This window comes from Salmo trutta, unplaced genomic scaffold, assembly GCF_901001165.1.
Source record: "Salmo trutta unplaced genomic scaffold, fSalTru1.1, whole genome shotgun sequence".
In the NCBI taxonomy this organism is placed as follows: domain Eukaryota; kingdom Metazoa; phylum Chordata; class Actinopteri; order Salmoniformes; family Salmonidae; genus Salmo; species Salmo trutta.
Genome location: NW_021822511.1, coordinates 691,620 through 709,580, shown reverse-complemented (window position 1 = coordinate 709,580; position 17,961 = coordinate 691,620). Strand labels below are relative to the sequence as shown.

The window sequence follows — 17,961 nt, the reverse complement described above, 5'->3', positions numbered from 1 at the left end:
ACCACCTCTCTCTCTCTTCCCCTGACTAAAGTTCACCCTCCTAATCAAGAGGTGTTTTATAACCTACAGGCAAGTCACGCCTGTTCTCTCAGTGGACTGTAACGCCTGTCCTCAGACCGTCACGCCTGTTCTCTCAGTGGACTGTAACGCCTGTCCTCAGACCATCACGCTTGTCTTGTCCTCAGACCGTCACGCCTGTTCTCTCAGTGGACCGTCACGCCTGTCCTCTCAGTGGACTGTAACGCCTGTCCTCTCCTCAGACCATCACGCCTGTTCTCTCAGTGGACTGTAACGCCTGTCCTCTCCTCAGACCATCACGCCTGTCCTCTCAGTGGACTGTAACGCCTGTCCTCAGACCATCACGCTTGTCTTGTCCTCAGACCGTCACGCCTGTCCTGTCCTCAGACCGTCACGCCTGTCCTCTCAGTGGACTGTAACACCTGTCCTGTCTTTGGGACACCAGAAGGGTAGATGGTTATAGCCTACTCTGCTATTGAAGCTGATTTGGAGAGTTACAGAACCAATAAGGGTTAGACGTCTTCATCGTCTTCCTCTTCATCTTCTTCTTCATCGGTGTGGTTGGAATACTGTGACAATGCCGTCCACCAAGAAGGCTCTGCATTTTCTTGGTAGCGCGCAGGCTACTGCGGTGTCCGTGGCGATTTTAGGTTATGGGATGTCGACAGAATGGGCCGTTTCCAAAATGAGTTGCTCTAAAACTGGAAACGATTTCACCAACGGCTCTGCCATTGTATTATATGAGCTTTTCAATGGCTTTATCACCAGAGGATCTTGTCCAGTGTTTGGAGGTTATAAAACATTCCAAGGTATATTTTCTCATGTTCTACTACTGTCCCTAAACGTGTGCAGAAAGGTGCTGTGTTAAAGATCTAGAACAATAATGTTGACGTCGTACTGTAATAATGCAACAATGGAAGTGGACTTGGTATATACCCTTAACCTGTATACTCCTAACCTTAACCTGTATACTCCTAACCCTAACCTGTACACCCCTAACCTGTACACTCCTAACCCTAACCTACTCCTAACCCTAACCTGTACACCCCTAACCTGTACACTCCTAACCCTAACCCGTATACCCCTAACCTGTATACTCCTAACCTTAACCTGTATACTCCTAACCCTAACCTGTATACTCCTAACCCTAACCTACTCCTAACCCTAACCTGTACACCCCTAACCTGTACACTCCTAACCCTAACCCGTATACCCCTAACCTGTATACTCCTAACCCTAACCTGTATATTCCTAACCCTAACCTGTACACCCCTAACCTGTACACTCCTAACCCTAACCCGTATACCCCTAACCTGTATACTCCTAACCCTAACCTGTATACTCCTAACCCTAACCTGTATACTCCTAACGCTAACCTGTGTACTCCTAACCCTAACCTGTATACTCCTAACCCTAACCTGTATACTCCTAACCTGTCTACTCCTAACCCTAACCTGTATACTCCTAACCCTAACCTGTGTACTCCTAACCCTAACCTGTATACTCCTAACCCTAACCTGTATACTCCTAACCCTAACCTGTATACTCCTAACCCTAACCTGTATACTCCTAACCTGTCTACTCCTAACCCTAACCAGTATACTCCTAACCCTAACCTATATACTCCTAACCTATATACTCCTAACTCTAACCTATATACTCCTAACCCTAACCTATATACTCCTAACCCTAAACTATATACTCCTAACCTGTATACTCCTAACCCTAACCTATATACTCCTAACCTATATACTCCTAACCCTAACCTATATACTCCTAACCCTAACCTATATACTCCTAACCCTAAACTATATACTCCTAACCTGTATACTCCTAACCCTAACCTGTATACTCCTAACCCTAACCTGTATACTCCTAACCCTAACCTATCTACTCCTAACCCTAACCTGTATACTCCTAACCCTAACCTATATACTCCTAACCCTAACCTTTATACTCCTAACCTGTCTACTCCTAACCCTAACCTGTATACTCCTAACCCTAACCTTTATACTCCTAACCTGTCTACTCCTAACCCTAACCTATATACTCCTAACCCTAACCTTTATACTCCTAACCTGTCTACTCCTAACCCTAACCTATCTACTCCTAACCCTAAACTCCTAACCCTAACCTGTATACTCCTAACCCAAACCTATCTACTCCTAACCCTAATCTATATACTCCTAACCCTAACCTATATACTCCTAACCCTAACCTATATACTCCTAACCCTAACCTGTATATTCCTAACCTATATACTCCTAACCCTAACCTGTATACTCCTAACCTGTATACTCCTAACCCTAACCTGTATACTCCTAACCCTAACCTGTATATTCCTAACCTGTATACTCCTAACCCTAACCTATATACTCCTAACCCTAACCTGTATACTCCTAACCCTAACCTATATACTCCTAACCTGTATACTCCTAACCTATATACTCCTAACCCTAACCTGTATACTCCTAACCTATATACTCCTAACCCTAACCTGTATACTCCTAACCCTAACCTGTATACTCCTAACCCTAACCTGTATACTCCTAACCTGTATATTCCTAACCCTAACCTGTATACTCCTAACCCTAACCTGTATACTCCTAACCCTAACCTGTATACTCCTAACCTGTATACTCCTAACCCTAACCTGTATACTCCTAACCCTAACCTGTATACTCCTAACCTATATACTCCTAACCCTAACCTATATACTCCTAACCCTAACCTGTATACTCCTAACCTGTATACTCCTAACCCTAACCAGTATACTCTTAACCCTAACCTGTATACCCCTAACCTGTATACTCCTAACCCTAACCTGTATACTCCTAACCCTAACCTGTATACTCCTCCAGTATGTGTTGATGTCATTTCACATGATTTGTTTTTGGATGGAAACTGTAGAGATCGGTAAGAAATGTCATTTCTGTAGTCAAATATCTTCCTCATGCTTTTTTTGGTGGGGGTGGGGGGGGGCATTACATGACCTGGTATGATGGTGCATTGATCAGTTCTACAATTTAAAGTTGTTATTTTTGCGGTTTTACCCAAAGTCGATCCTTAAAGTAACTGTCCAGTTTTTCCAGATTTCTATGAAATATGACCTGTAATTAATTACGAGGTAAATAGTTTTCCTTCCAAAAATGTTTAGCTAAGTATGTTAAAAAGCATATTTTCTGTGTTGGAATGGTATGGGCGTACCCCAACAGCAGAACGGGGGGGGGGGGGCGTACCCCAACAGCAGAACGGGGGGGGGGGGGGGCGTACCCCAACAGCAGAACAGTGGGGGCGTACCACAACAGCAGAACGGTGTGGGCGTACCCCAACAGCAGAACGGTGGGGGCGTACCCCAACAGCAGAACGGTGGGGGCGTACCCCAACAGCAGAACGGTGGGGGCGTATACCGGTCATAAAAAGTATTAATAACAGTAGACCTCTGATTGGCCAGCTCATCCTCCTCAGCAGGATGTGACATCAAGTATTTTTGAAACGGTCTGTTTGAGATACAAGCCTTCCACTTATACTGTGTTTTCAAAATACCCCTCCAATTACGGGGGAGGACCCCCCGGACCCCCATTTAAAATGATCTTTTCCCAAAAAGGGTTGTCACGTATACTCCCTCTCCGGCGCTCGAGGTCGTTAGGCTGCTCATTATTACGCACACTTGTCACCATCGTTACGCAAATCAGCACCTCATCAGACTCACCTGGACTCAATCACCTGCCTGATTACCTTCCCTAAATATGTCACTCCCTTTGGTTCCTTCTACCTGATTACCTTCCCTAAATATGTCACTCCCTTTGGTTCCTTCTACCTGATTACCTTCCCTATATATGTCAGTCTCTTTGGTTCCTTCTACCTGATTACCTTCCCTAAATATGTCTGTCTCTTTGGTTCTTTCTACCTGATTACCTTCCCTATATATGTCAGTCTCTTTGGTTCCTTCTACCTGATTACCTTCCCTAAATATGTCACTCCATTTGGTTCCTCCTACCTGATTACCTTCCCTATATATGTCAGTCTCTTTGGTTCCTTCTACCTGATTACCTTCCCTAAATATGTCACTCCATTTGGTTCCTCCTACCTGATTACCTTCCCTAAATATGTCAGTCTCTCTGGTTCCTTCTACCTGATTACCTTCCCTAAATATGTCTGTCTCTCTGGTTCCTTCTACCTGATTACCTTCCCTAAATATGTCTGTCTCTCTGGTTCCTTCTACCTGATTACCTTCCCTAAATATGTCAGTCTCTTTGGTCCCTTCTACCTGATTACCTTCCCTAAATATGTCTGTCTCTCTGGTTCCTCCTACCTGATTACCTTCCCTATATATGTCAGTCTCTTTGGTCCCTTCTACCTGATTACCTTCCCTAAATATGTCTGTCTCTCTGGTTCCTCCTACCTGATTACCTTCCCTAAATATGTCAGTCTCTTTGGTCCCTTCTACCTGATTACCTTCCCTAAATATGTCAGTCTCTTTGGTTCCTTCTACCTGATTACCTTCCCTAAATATGTCTGTCTCTTTGGTTCCTCCTACCTGATTACCTTCCCTAAATATGTCTGTCTCTCTGGTTCCTCCTACCTGATTACCTTCCCTATATATGTCAGTCTCTTTGGTCCCTTCTACCTGATTACCTTCCCTAAATATGTCTGTCTCTCTGGTTCCTCCTACCTGATTACCTTCCCTAAATATGTCAGTCTCTTTGGTCCCTTCTACCTGATTACCTTCCCTAAATATGTCAGTCTCTTTGGTTCCTTCTACCTGATTACCTTCCCTAAATATGTCTGTCTCTTTGGTTCCTCCTACCTGATTACCTTCCCTAAATATGTCTGTCTCTTTGGTTCCTTCTACCTGATTACCTTCCCTAAATATGTCTGTCTCTTTGGTTCCTCCTACCTGATTACCTTCCCTAAATATGTCTGTCTCTCTGGTTCCTTCTACCTGATTACCTTCCCTAAATATGTCAGTCTCTTTGGTTCCTTCTACCTGATTACCTTCCCTAAATATGTCACTCCATTTGGTTCCTTCTACCTGATTACCTTCCCTAAATATGTCAGTCTCTTTGGTTCTTCCTGCCTGATTACCTTCCCTAAATATGTCAGTCTCTTTGGTTCCTTCTACCTGATTACCTTCCCTAAATATGTCAGTCTCTTTGGTTCCTTCTACCTGATTACCTTCCCTAAATATGTCAGTCTCTTTGGTTCCTTCTACCTGATTACCTTCCCTAAATATGTCAGTCTCTTTGGTTCCTTCTACCTGATTACCTTCCCTAAATATGTCAGTCTCTCTGGTTCCTTCTACCTGATTACCTTCCCTAAATATGTCAGTCTCTTTGGTTCCTTCTACCTGATTACCTTCCCTAAATATGTCAGTCTCTTTGGTTCCTTCTACCTGATTACCTTCCCTAAATATGTCTGTCTCTTTGGTTCCTTCTACCTGATTACCTTCCCTAAATATGTCAGTCTCTCTGGTTCCTTCTACCTGATTACCTTCCCTAAATATGTCTGTCTCTTTGGTTCCTTCTACCTGATTACCTTCCCTAAATATGTCTGTCTCTTTGGTTCCTTCTACCTGATTACCTTCCCTAAATATGTCTGTCTCTTTGGTTCCTTCTACCTGATTACCTTCCCTATATATGTCTGTCTCTTTGGTTCCTTCTACCTGATTACCTTCCCTAAATATGTCTGTTTCTTTGGTTCCTTCTACCTGATTACCTTCCCTATATATGTCTGTCTCTTTGGTTCTTTCTACCTGATTACCTTCCCTAAATATGTCAGTCTCTTTGGTTCCTTCTACCTGATTACCTTCCCTAAATATGTCAGTCTGTTTGGTTCCTTCTACCTGATTACCTTCCCTAAATATGTCTGTCTCTTTGGTTCCTTCTACCTGATTACCTTCCCTAAATATGTCAGTCTGTTTGGTTCCTTCTACCTGATTACCTTCCCTAAATATGTCAGTCTGTTTGGTTCCTTCTACCTGATTACCTTCCTTAAATATGTCAGTCTCTTTGGTTCCTTCTACCTGATTACCTTCCCTATATATGTCAGTCTCTTTGGTTCCTTCTACCTGATTACCTTCCCTAAATATGTCTGTCTCTTTGGTTCCTTCTACCTGATTACCTTCCCTAAATATGTCTGTCTCTTTGGTTCCTCCTACCTGATTACCTTCCCTAAATATGTCTGTCTCTTTGGTTCCTTCTACCTGATTACCTTCCCTAAATATGTCTGTCTCTTTGGTTCCTTCTACCTGATTACCTTCCCTAAATATGTCTGTCTCTTTGGTCCCTTCTACCTGATTACCTTCCCTATATATGTCTGTCTCTTTGGTTCCTTCTACCTGATTACCTTCCCTAAATATGTCTGTCTCTTTGGTTCCTCCTACCTGATTACCTTCCCTAAATATGTCAGTCTCTTTGGTTCCTTCTACCTGATTACCTTCCCTAAATATGTCTGTCTCTTTGGTTCCTTCTACCTGATTACCTTCCCTATATATGTCACTCCCTTTGGTTCCTTCTACCTGATTACCTTCCCTAAATATGTCTGTCTCTTTGGTTCCTTCTACCTGATTACCTTCCCTAAATATGTCAGTCTGTTTGGTTCCTTCTACCTGATTACCTTCCCTAAATATGTCTGTCTCTTTGGTTCCTTCTACCTGATTACCTTCCCTAAATATGTCAGTCTCTTTGGTTCCTTCTACCTGATTACCTTCCCTAAATATGTCAGTCTCTTTGGTTCCTTCTACCTGATTACCTTCCCTAAATATGTCTGTCTCTTTGGTTCCTCCTACCTGATTACCTTCCCTAAATATGTCAGTCTCTTTGGTTCCTTCTACCTGATTACCTTCCCTATATATGTCAGTCTCTTTGGTTCCTTCTACCTGATTACCTTCCCTAAATATGTCAGTCTCTTTGGTTCCTTCCCCAGGCGTTGTTGTTTCTGTTTCATGACTGTACGCTACTCGTGTTTCTTGTTTTGTTCCATGTTAATGTATTTATTAAATCCACTCCCCCAAACGTGCTTCCTGACTCCCAGCGCATACGTTACAAGGGTTCTTCAGCTGTGCCGATAGGGTAACCCTTTTTGGTTCCCGGTAGAACCCTTTTTGGTTCCATATAGAACTCTCTGTGGAAAGGGTTGTTCATAGAACCCAATAGGGTTCTAACTGGATGTCACGTTCATCGTAGGAAGGAGACCAAGGCGCAGCGTGGGTATCGTTCCACATCTTTTATTTGAATGTGAAACTATGCAAAACAAACTATAAACTATAAACAAAACACAAACCGTGACGACTGAGGTGCAACATGCACTTACTCAAAATATTCTCCCACAAACACAGGAGGGAAAAACAACTACTTAAATATGATCCCCAATTAGAGACAACGATGACCAGCTGCCTCTAATTGGGGATCATACAAAAATCCCAACATAGAAAAAAGAAACTAGAACCAAAACAACATAGAAAATTTAAACTAGACAAAACCCCCCTGTCACGCCCTGACCTACTCTACTATAGAAAAATACGAGCTCTCTATGGTCAGGACGTGACACTGGAACCAAAAATGATTCTTCAAAGGGTTCTCCTATGAGGAAAGCCGAAGAACCCTTTTAGGTTCTAGATAGAAAACTATTTAAAAACAAGATGTGCTAAAGATATCTATACCACAATTCCGCCCTTGGTGGAACTCCTCATAATACTAGTGTATATTCCTAACCTGACTGTTCTTGGTCTGCCTGTGTAGTGTTCGAGAAGTTGGCAGAGACAGGTGGAGCTCCTCAGATCCTCCATGGCATAGTGATCACCCTCCTGGCCCTGTGTCTGCTCTGCTCTGCTGGCAGCATCCTCATCACTCTGTACAACAGCGTCAGTAACCCCTACCAGACATACATGGGACCCATAGGGCTCTACACATGCAGCTCTGGCAGTGGTAAGATCAATAGAGTTCACATCAATTCAATTCAATCAATCAAGCAAAAAAAGAGACCAGACCATCAGCGGCACACTATTAGATACCTGAAGGTTGTGTGTTCAAGCCCTATTTAGTCCCATATGAAATACCTGAAGGTTGTGGGTTCAATCCATATTCAGTCCCATATGAAATACCTGAAGGTTATGGGTTCAAGCCCTATTTAGTCCCATATGAAATACCTGAAGGTTGTGGGTTCAATCCATATTCAGTCCCATATGAAATACCTGAAGGTTGTGTTCAAGCCCTATTTAGTCCCATATGAAATACCTGAAGGTTGTGTTCAAGTCCTATTTAGTCCCATATGAAATACCTGAAGGTTGTGCGTTCAAGCCCTATTTAGTCCCATATGAAATACCTGAAGGTTGTGGGTTCAATCCATATTCAGTCCCATATGAAATACCTGAAGGTTGCGTTCAAGTCCTATTTAGTCCCATATGAAATACCTGAAGGTTATGAGTTCAAGCCCTATTTAGTCCCATATGAAATACCTGAAGGTTATGGGTTCAAGCCCTATTTAGTCCCATATGAAATACCTGAAGGTTATGGGTTCAAGCCCTATTTAGTCCCATATGAAATACCTGAAGGTTGTGGGTTCAAGCCCTATTTAGTCCCATATGAAATACCTGAAGGTTATGGGTTCAAGCCCTATTTAGTCCCATATGAAATACCTGAAGGTTGTGGGTTCAAGCCCTATGACCTCATTTTCACACTTTCTCTCCTCCTGACCTGCATCCCCCTCTCTCTGTGTACTGTATGAAAAAAACAGATTACACACTTATATGAAATTAATTAGTTCATTATATGATAAAAAAACAACTACATGGATTTCAGTAATGCGTTAAATGGATTGATAGACATGTTGGAACATGTCTTAACTCTTTGACTAAGTGAACAGGCTAGTAGTAGTAGTATTAATAGTAGAAGAACTAGTAGTAGTAGTACTAATAGTAGTAGTATTAATAGTAGTAGTAGTACTAATATGATGGAACATGTTTTAACTCTTTGTGACTAAGTGAACAGGCTAGTAGTAGTAGTATTAATAGTAGTAGAACTAATAGTAGTAGTAGTACTAATAGTAGTAGTACTAATAGTAGTAGTAGTACTAATATGATGGAACATGTTTTAACTCTTTGTGACTAAGTAAACAGACTAGTAGTAGTACTAGTAGTAGTGGTAGTAGTAGTAGTAGTACAAATAGTAGTAGTAGTAGTAGTACTAATATGATGGAACATGTTTTAACTCTTTGTGACTAAGTTAACAGACTAGTAGTACTAGTAGTAGTAGTGGTAGTACTAGTAGTAGTACTAGTAGTAGTAGTAGTAGTACTCTTTTTAACCTCCCTTTTGTTCTTTGCTCCAGCGTGCATCTCCTTCCTGGTGCTCATCCTGTACGTAGTAAATGTCCAACTGACCGAAATGTCTGAAGACCTGGTTCAGAACGACGTGGGAAGTGTTTTAGTCGACCTGAAGGACAAGACCTCAGAGTTCCAGGTGGGATACTACCTGATGATCCCCTACATGGTGCTGAGTCTGCTAGCCATTCTGCTGGTCTACCTGTATGAACACGCTGCCTACACACACAGACAGGAGCAGCAGAGGCCCACGGAGGACGCTCCTAAAGAGATTATGATGTATTAATATATATATATATACACATCAGGATACAGATTCATATGATCCTGACTACAACATCTCCCTAACAGACTGACACAGACTGTGTTGAGTAGTTAAACTCAGTGTCCTGAAATGGGCTTCGTAGGACCCAGTACTGATCCAAGCCCTTATAACATATCTCACAGGCTTACATAATTAACTCAGATCTCCCTGTTTCATTATTACTACATTATTACCACATTACTACTACATTATCACTTCATTATTACTACATTACACCACATTATCACTACATTATTACTACATTACACCACATTATTACCACATTACTACCACATTATTCCTACATTATTACTACATTTTCCTGTTGCTTTCTGTTTATATATTTATGAATAGCTGACATTACAATCCAATTTAACTCAAATGCTTATTAAAAATGTACACTGCCTGCTTAATGAAATACTATAAGGTTAATGGTGTGTTTAGCTAAAAGCAGAAGAATACAGCAAGTTGATTACACTACTATATAGTTGTTTTGTTGAATACTAGAAGACAATACATTGGTTTCCTCCGTAAATACATCATAATATACAGTCTCTAAAATGTCAATTCTAATAATAAACAGTGTGGATATTTTGGATTTCTCGTGAAGGCTTAAAGGGGTAATCTGCAATTCTAACAAATAACAAGCCTACCACCCCCCACCATTGATTTGTTTAAACAGCTGAAGATGGGGCTACAGGAATGTCACCCTCTCAAACTCATGGACAGAGCTTTGTATACAAGGACTGGCCATCCATGATACAGCCAGCAGCACACCACCCTGCAGCCCACTGCTGGCTAGCTTCTGAAGCTAAGCAGGGTTGGTCCTGGATGGGAGACCAGATGCTGCTGGAAGTGGTGTTGGAGGGCCAGTAGGAGGCACCCTTTCCTTTAGTACATTTAAATTTTTTATCCCAATTCCCCAGGGCAGTGATTGGGGACATTGCCCTGTGTAGGGTCACGTCTTTCGAATGTGACGTTAAACAGGTGTCCTGACTCTCTGTGGTCACTAAAGATCCCATGGCGCTCACACTATCCTGGCCACCTAGTCGTCCCCAGCTTCCAATTGGTCTCATTCATCCCTGTGACTATTCCCCAGGTCGCTGCTGTGAATGAGTAAACGTGTTCTCAGTCAACTTACCTGGTGGAATAATATCAAGTTTATAGTTTTAGCAATGTTTTAAGTCTATACTGCGTTAATTTACATTTACATTGTTTACAAACAAATTGGTGAAACAAGCTGATATTGTGAATGCTGATGGGATACGACAGTTGAACTAAAGCTCATGAAGAATCTAAGAGTTATGTCCCTCAAGAATCACCGGGTATACACCGCAGTGCACAAAACATTAAGAACACCTGCTCGTTCCAACCTCAATATTAGGAATGTGTTCTTAATGTTTTGTACACTCCATTGTATCGCTCATTTTAGGAATATCAATTCTTAAACACCTCGATGCTGTAAAATACACTTTGACCTACATTCATCTATAGGTTGAGTTCCTGTATCTATGACATCACTGATATAGTTATCTAAATACATTTTTTTTCAGGCGCTGACATAGGTTAGAACTATATGGCGCGTTTACACAGGCAGCCCAATTCTGATCTTTTGAACAATCACATCGGATCTTTTCACATCAGATATTAGTGAATTAGTGAAAAATAAATCAGAATTGTGCTGTTTGTGTAAAATGCAGCCTGTGTAGCCTAGGTTACAGGAATGATACTGTATTTAGAGAATGGACCAAAAACACACAAAGGACAGAAACACAACACATATGCTAAGAATCAATAAAGCCCAAATAACAGCTATAAACTTTTCTCTTCATGCCAAGTGAACGACGGCCTTGGTGTTCTGTCACTTGGGGGCAGCAACAATACAGTCCCCAATCTGTTCCACAGTGAGAATCAGTCAGAACTCTGACTCTCTGCTGCCACCTGTCTGTGGGACTGAGTATTGTTCTACAGTGAATATCCGGAGTATAACTCTCTGCTGCCACCTGTCTGTGAGACTGAGTATTGTTCTACAGTGAAAATCAGAACTCTGCCTCTCTGCTGCCACCTGTCTGTGAGACTGAGTATTGTTCTACAGTGAAAATCAGAACTCTGCCTCTCTGCTGCCACCTGTCTGTGAGACTGAGTATTGTTCTACACAACATTTATATTCATTATCTTCACTTCAGCAGATTGGGAAGCCAATGGTTTGTCTACCTTACACGTTGTCTTGTACTTCCTGATTTAACTCTTAGATGTTTATGCTTGGTGTGACTAGCTGAAATACAGCCATATGTTTTGGTGAATCTGACCACTTGTTGAGTGTCTGTGAGATCCATTACAATGTTTGTGGAGCTTTTAAGAGTGTGCTGGGGGTTTCTTCCTTTTTATGGGTACCTTGCATTTAAAAAATGTTGCATTGAATAATTTGGCACAACTATTGTACACTTCCACTCCAGAAGTAAACCTCCAGTCCAGTCAGGAAGGTCTGCAGGAAATGTGTCATAGTTGATGAACAACCAGTGACACGGGACCTTGTCACACATCACACCGCCATTTTCCCATGACTGGAAAAGCACACCTCTGATGACATGTCTTGATACAGAGACGACAGACAGCTCTTTAAAAGTTCACTCTTGCGTTTCATCTTAACCCGGGTCCAGTTTCCCCGATCCAAGGATCAGTATGGCGCGGACAGCCTTGTTGAATGTTACAATCTTTAGAAATATCATCTTTCTTCGTGCTGAAGAGATTCCATACACACAGTCTGTAGTTTACTGCCACACTGAAGAGATTCCATACACACAGTCTGTAGTTTACTGCCACGCTGAAGAGATTCCATACACACAGTCTGTAGTTTACTGCCACGCTGAAGAGATTCCATACACACAGTCTGTAGTTTACTGCCGTGCTGAAGAGATTCCATACACACAGTCTGTAGTTTACTGCCGTGCTGAAGAGATTCCATACACACAGTCTGTAGTTTACTGCCACGCTGAAGAGATTCCATACACACAGTCTGTAGTTTACTGCCACGCTGAAGAGATTCCATACACACAGTCTGTAGTTTACTGCCACGCTGAAGAGATTCCATACACACAGTCTGTAGTTTACTGCCGCGCTGAAGAGATTCCATACACACAGTCTGTAGTTTACTGCCACGCTGAAGAGATTCCATACACACAGTCTGTAGTTTACTGCCACGCTGAAGAGATTCCATACACACAGTCTGTAGTTTACTGACACGCTGAAGAGATTCCATACACACAGTCTGTAGTTTACTGCCGCGCTGAAGAGATTCCATACACACAGTCTGTAGTTTACTGCCACGCTGAAGAGATTCCATACACACAGTCTGTAGTTTACTGCCGCGCTGAAGAGATTCCATACACACAGTCTGTAGTTTACTGCCGCGCTGAAGAGATTCCATACACACAGTCCGTAGTTTACTGCCACGCTGAAGAGATTCCATACACACAGTCTGTAGTTTACTGCCACGCTGAAGAGATTCCATACACACAGTCCTTGTAGTTTACTGCCACGCTGAAGAGATTCCATACACACAGTCTGTAGTTTACTGCCACGCTGAAGAGATTCCATACACACAGTCTGTAGTTTACTGCCACGCTGAAGAGATTCCATACACACAGTCTGTAGTTTACTGCCACGCTGAAGAGATTCCATACACACAGTCTGTAGTTTACTGCCACGCTGAAGAGATTCCATACACACAGTCTGTAGTTTACTGCCACGCTGAAGAGATTCCATACACACAGTCTGTAGTTTACTGCCACGCTGAAGAGATTCCATACACACAGTCTGTAGTTTACTGACACGCTGAAGAGATTCCATACACACAGTCTGTAGTTTACTGCCACGCTGAAGAGATTCCATACACACAGTCTGTAGTTTACTGCCACGCTGAAGAGATTCCATACACACAGTCTGTAGTTTACTGCCACGCTGAAGAGATTCCATACACACAGTCTGTAGTTTACTGCCGCGCTGAAGAGATTCCATACACACAGTCTGTAGTTTACTGCCGCGCTGAAGAGATTCCATACACACAGTCCGTAGTTTACTGCCACGCTGAAGAGATTCCATACACACAGTCTGTAGTTTACTGCCACGCTGAAGAGATTCCATACACAAATACACAGTCTGTAGTTTACTGCCACGCTGAAGAGATTCCATACACACAGTCTGTAGTTTACTGCCACGCTGAAGAGATTCCATACACACAGTCTGTAGTTTACTGCCACGCTGAAGAGATTCCATACACATACACACAGTCTGTAGTTTACTGCCACGCTGAAGAGATTCCATACACACAGTCTGTAGTTTACTGCCACGCTGAAGAGATTCCATACACACAGTCTGTAGTATACTGCCACGCTGAAGAGATTCCATACACAAACACACAGTCTGTAGTTTACTGCCACGCTGAAGAGATTCCATACACACAGTCTGTAGTTTACTGCCATGCTGAAGAGATTCCATACACACAGTCTGTAGTTTACTGCCATGCTGAAGAGATTCCATACACACTGCTGAAGAGATTCCATACACACAGTCTGTAGTTTACTGCCACGCTGAAGAGATTCCATACACACAGTCTGTAGTTTACTGCCACGCTGAAGAGATTCCATACACACAGTCTGTAGTTTACTGCCACGCTGAAGAGATTCCATACACACAGTCTGTAGTTTACTGCCACGCTGAAGAGATTCCATACACACAGTCTGTAGATTACTGCCATGCTGAAGAGATTCCATACACACAGTCTGTAGTTTACTGCCACGCTGAAGAGATTCCATACACACAGTCTGTAGTTTACTGCCACGCTGAAGAGATTCCATACACACAGTCTGTAGTTTACTGCCACGCTGAAGAGATTCCATACACACAGTCTGTAGTTTACTGCCACGCTGAAGAGATTCCATACACACAGTCTGTAGTTTACTGCCGTGCTGAAGAGATTCCATACACACAGTCTGGAGTTTACTGCCACGCTGAAGAGATTCCATACACACAGTCTGTAGTTTACTGCCGTGCTGAAGAGATTCCATACACACAGTCTGTAGTTTACTGCCACGCTGAAGAGATTTCATACACACAGTCTGTAGTTTACTGCCACGCTGAAGAGATTCCATACACACAGTCTGTAGTTTACTGCCACGCTGAAGAGATTCCATACACACAGTCTGTAGTTTACTGCCACGCTGAAGAGATTCCATACACACAGTCTGTAGTTTACTGCCACGCTGAAGAGATTCCATACACACAGTCTGTAGTTTACTGCCACGCTGAAGAGATTCCATACACACATACACAGTCTGTAGTTTACTGCCACGCTGAAGAGATTCCATACACACAGTCTGTAGTTTACTGCCACGCTGAAGAGATTCCATACACACAGTCTGTAGTTTACTGCCATGCTGAAGAGATTCCATACACACAGTCTGTAGTTTACTGCCACGCTGAAGAGATTCCATATACACAGTCTGTAGTTTACTGCCACGCTGAAGAGATTCCATACACACAGTCTGTAGTTTACTGCCACGCTGAAGAGATTCCATACACACAGTCTGTAGTTTACTGCCATGCTGAAGAGATTCCATACACACAGTCTGTAGTTTACTGCCATGCTGAAGAGATTCCATACACACAGTCTGTAGTTTACTGCCACGCTGAAGAGATTCCATACACACAGTCTGTAGTTTACTGCCACGCTGAAGAGATTCGATACACACAGTCTGTAGTTTACTGCCACACTGAAGAGATTCCATACACACATACACAGTCTGTAGTTTACTGCCACGCTGAAGAGATTCCATACACACAGTCTGTAGTTTACTGCCACGCGGAAGAGATTCCATACACACAGTCTGTAGTTTACTGCCACGCTGAAGAGATTCCATACACACAGTCTGTAGTTTACTGCCACGCTGAAGAGATTCCATACACACAGTCTGTAGTTTACTGCCACGCTGAAGAGATTCCATACACACAGTCTGTAGTTTACTGCCATGCTGAAGAGATTCTTTAAAGCTGCAATCAGCAGTTGAAACAATAACGAAGCCTTTTCCCCTCCACTGTTTTGCTAAAAAGCTGAGGGTGGGGCTGGACAAATGTAACCACTCTCAAATTCACAGACAGAGCTATAGATACAAGGACTGATTATATAATATAACACAGTGATGCTTTGAACCATGTTCTGAGGCTATACACTTCCTTTGTTTAGAAATATTGGAGAAAAACAAGCTGATATTTTGGGTTGTCAGAGGCAATTTATTTTACCTTTATTTAACTAGGCAAGTCAGTTAAGATCAAATTCTTATTTACAATGACGGCCTAGGAACAGTGGGTTAACTACCTTGTTTAGGGGCAGAACAACAGATTTTTACCTTGTCAGCTCAGGGATTTGATCTAGCAAACTTTTTGTTACTGGCCCAACGCTCTAACCACTAGGCTACCTGCCTCTAACCACTAGGCTACCTGGCTCTAACCACTAGGCTACCTGGCTCTAACACTAGGCTACCTGGCTCTAACCACTAGGCTACCTGCCTCTAACCACTAGGCTACCTGGCTCTAACACTAGGCTACCTGGCTCTAACCACTAGGCTACCTGGCTCTAACCACTAGGCTACCTGCCTCTAACCACTAGGCTACCTGGCTCTAACCACTAGGCTACCTGGCTCTAACCACTAGGCTACCTGGCTCTAACCACTAGGCTACCTGGCTCTAACCACTAGGCTACCTGCCTCTAGCCACTAGACTACCTGCTCTAACCACTAGGCTACCTGCCTCTAGCCACTAGACTACCTGGCTCTAACCACTAGGCTACCTGCCTCTAGCCACTAGGCTACCTGCCACTTATAAGTTATATTCTTGAAGAATCAATGGATATACCGTATATCATTAATTTATAAGTCCAATAATGAATGTATCTACTGCAGATTGTCTCTCTAAGATGAGGTGACATCAGTATAAACCTAAAGAGACATTTCACAGCTGTGATTAGGATGACTGTGCTGACGGAGGATACGGGGGGAGACGAAGGGGGGGCGAGGAGGTGTCCTGTTACCCATGATCCTCCTGTCTCATCGCCATCACTCAGGGTCTAGGTCTGTTGGTACATGCCCTTCCTTCCCAGCGTCCCTCATCCACAACGCTCCCTTCACCTCTCAGCTGCCACACAGCGGCTTTTAAACACATTCTATCACACATCAAAGGAACCACTTCTCCTCGAGGAGCTCAAACACTTCAGGAGACTCGGACCGGAGAAAAGGAGGAAATCTGCTCTGTAATTCTTCAACGTCAGAAATAGACGTTAAAATGACAAGACACTTGAATGCGTACAACTGAATCTTTGAGTGTTCAGTTAACCTTCCTGACGAGTGCAAGTGCATATTCATTCATATTCACAATGACGACCATGTTATCTTAGGGTTGGTGCTAGTGTTAAGATTAGGTTTAGGCTTAGGTTTAGGTTTAGGCTTAAGTTTAGGGTTAGGATTAGGGTTAGTGCTAGTGTTAAGATTAGGTTTAGGCTTAGGTTTAGGTTTAGGCTCAGAGTTAGGATTAGGGTTATGTGATGTTTAAGTTGTATCATTGTGTATATTGTATGAACTACTGCCGTTACATAATAACGTGGGGTTGATTGTTTCTGAGAGGTGTGAGCAGACCCCAGTGTGAGGTCGTGTAGAGTCGCCCCCACAGGAGGCCATCGTCCTGTAATCAACACCAATCCCAAACCAATACTGGATCAATACTAGGACCAGCTGAGAGACTCAACATGCTCAACACCCCACTGCCTTCTCAGTCCTTTAGTTCTGTTGCTTTAATCATCTGTCTACAGCTCAAGCTGTTTGTCTTTCTCACCACCGACCCCATGCAGCCTCACTTCTGTCTGTCTGACAGGGGCTTGGTAGCTGGCCAGCCTCACTTCTGTCTGTCTGTCTGTCTGTCTGACAGGGGCTTGGTAGCTGGCCAGCCTCAGTTCTGTCTGTCTGTCTGCCAGGGGCTTGGTAGCTGGCCAGCCTCACTTCTGTCTGTCTGTCTGATGGGGGTTGGTAGCTGGCCAGCCTCACTTCTGTCTGTCTGATGGGGGTTGGTAGCTGGCCAGCCTCAGTTCTGTCTGTCTGATGGGGGTTGGTAGCTGGCCAGCCTCAGTTCTGTCTGTCTGATGGGGGTTGGTAGCTGGCCAGCCTCAGTTCTGTCTGTCTGATGGGGGTTGGTAGCTGGCCAGCCTCAGTTCTGTCTATCTGATGGGGGTTGGTAGCTGGCCAGCCTCAGTTCTGTCTATCTGATGGGGGTTG

General features: G+C 43.2%; 1 protein-coding gene across 1 annotated transcript; it reads left to right on the top strand.

Moving 5' to 3' along the window:
• The first annotated feature begins 342 nt into the window (after positions 1 to 342).
• On the top strand, positions 343 to 10,241 carry LOC115182452 (clarin-3-like). Its single transcript, XM_029744048.1, has 3 exons — positions 343 to 827; positions 7,761 to 7,946; positions 9,348 to 10,241. The coding sequence occupies exons 1-3, from the start codon at positions 596 to 598 to the stop codon at positions 9,623 to 9,625; spliced, it is 696 nt and encodes a 231-aa protein (XP_029599908.1). The 5' UTR covers positions 343 to 595; the 3' UTR covers positions 9,626 to 10,241.
• The last annotated feature ends 7,720 nt before the right edge of the window (positions 10,242 to 17,961 follow it).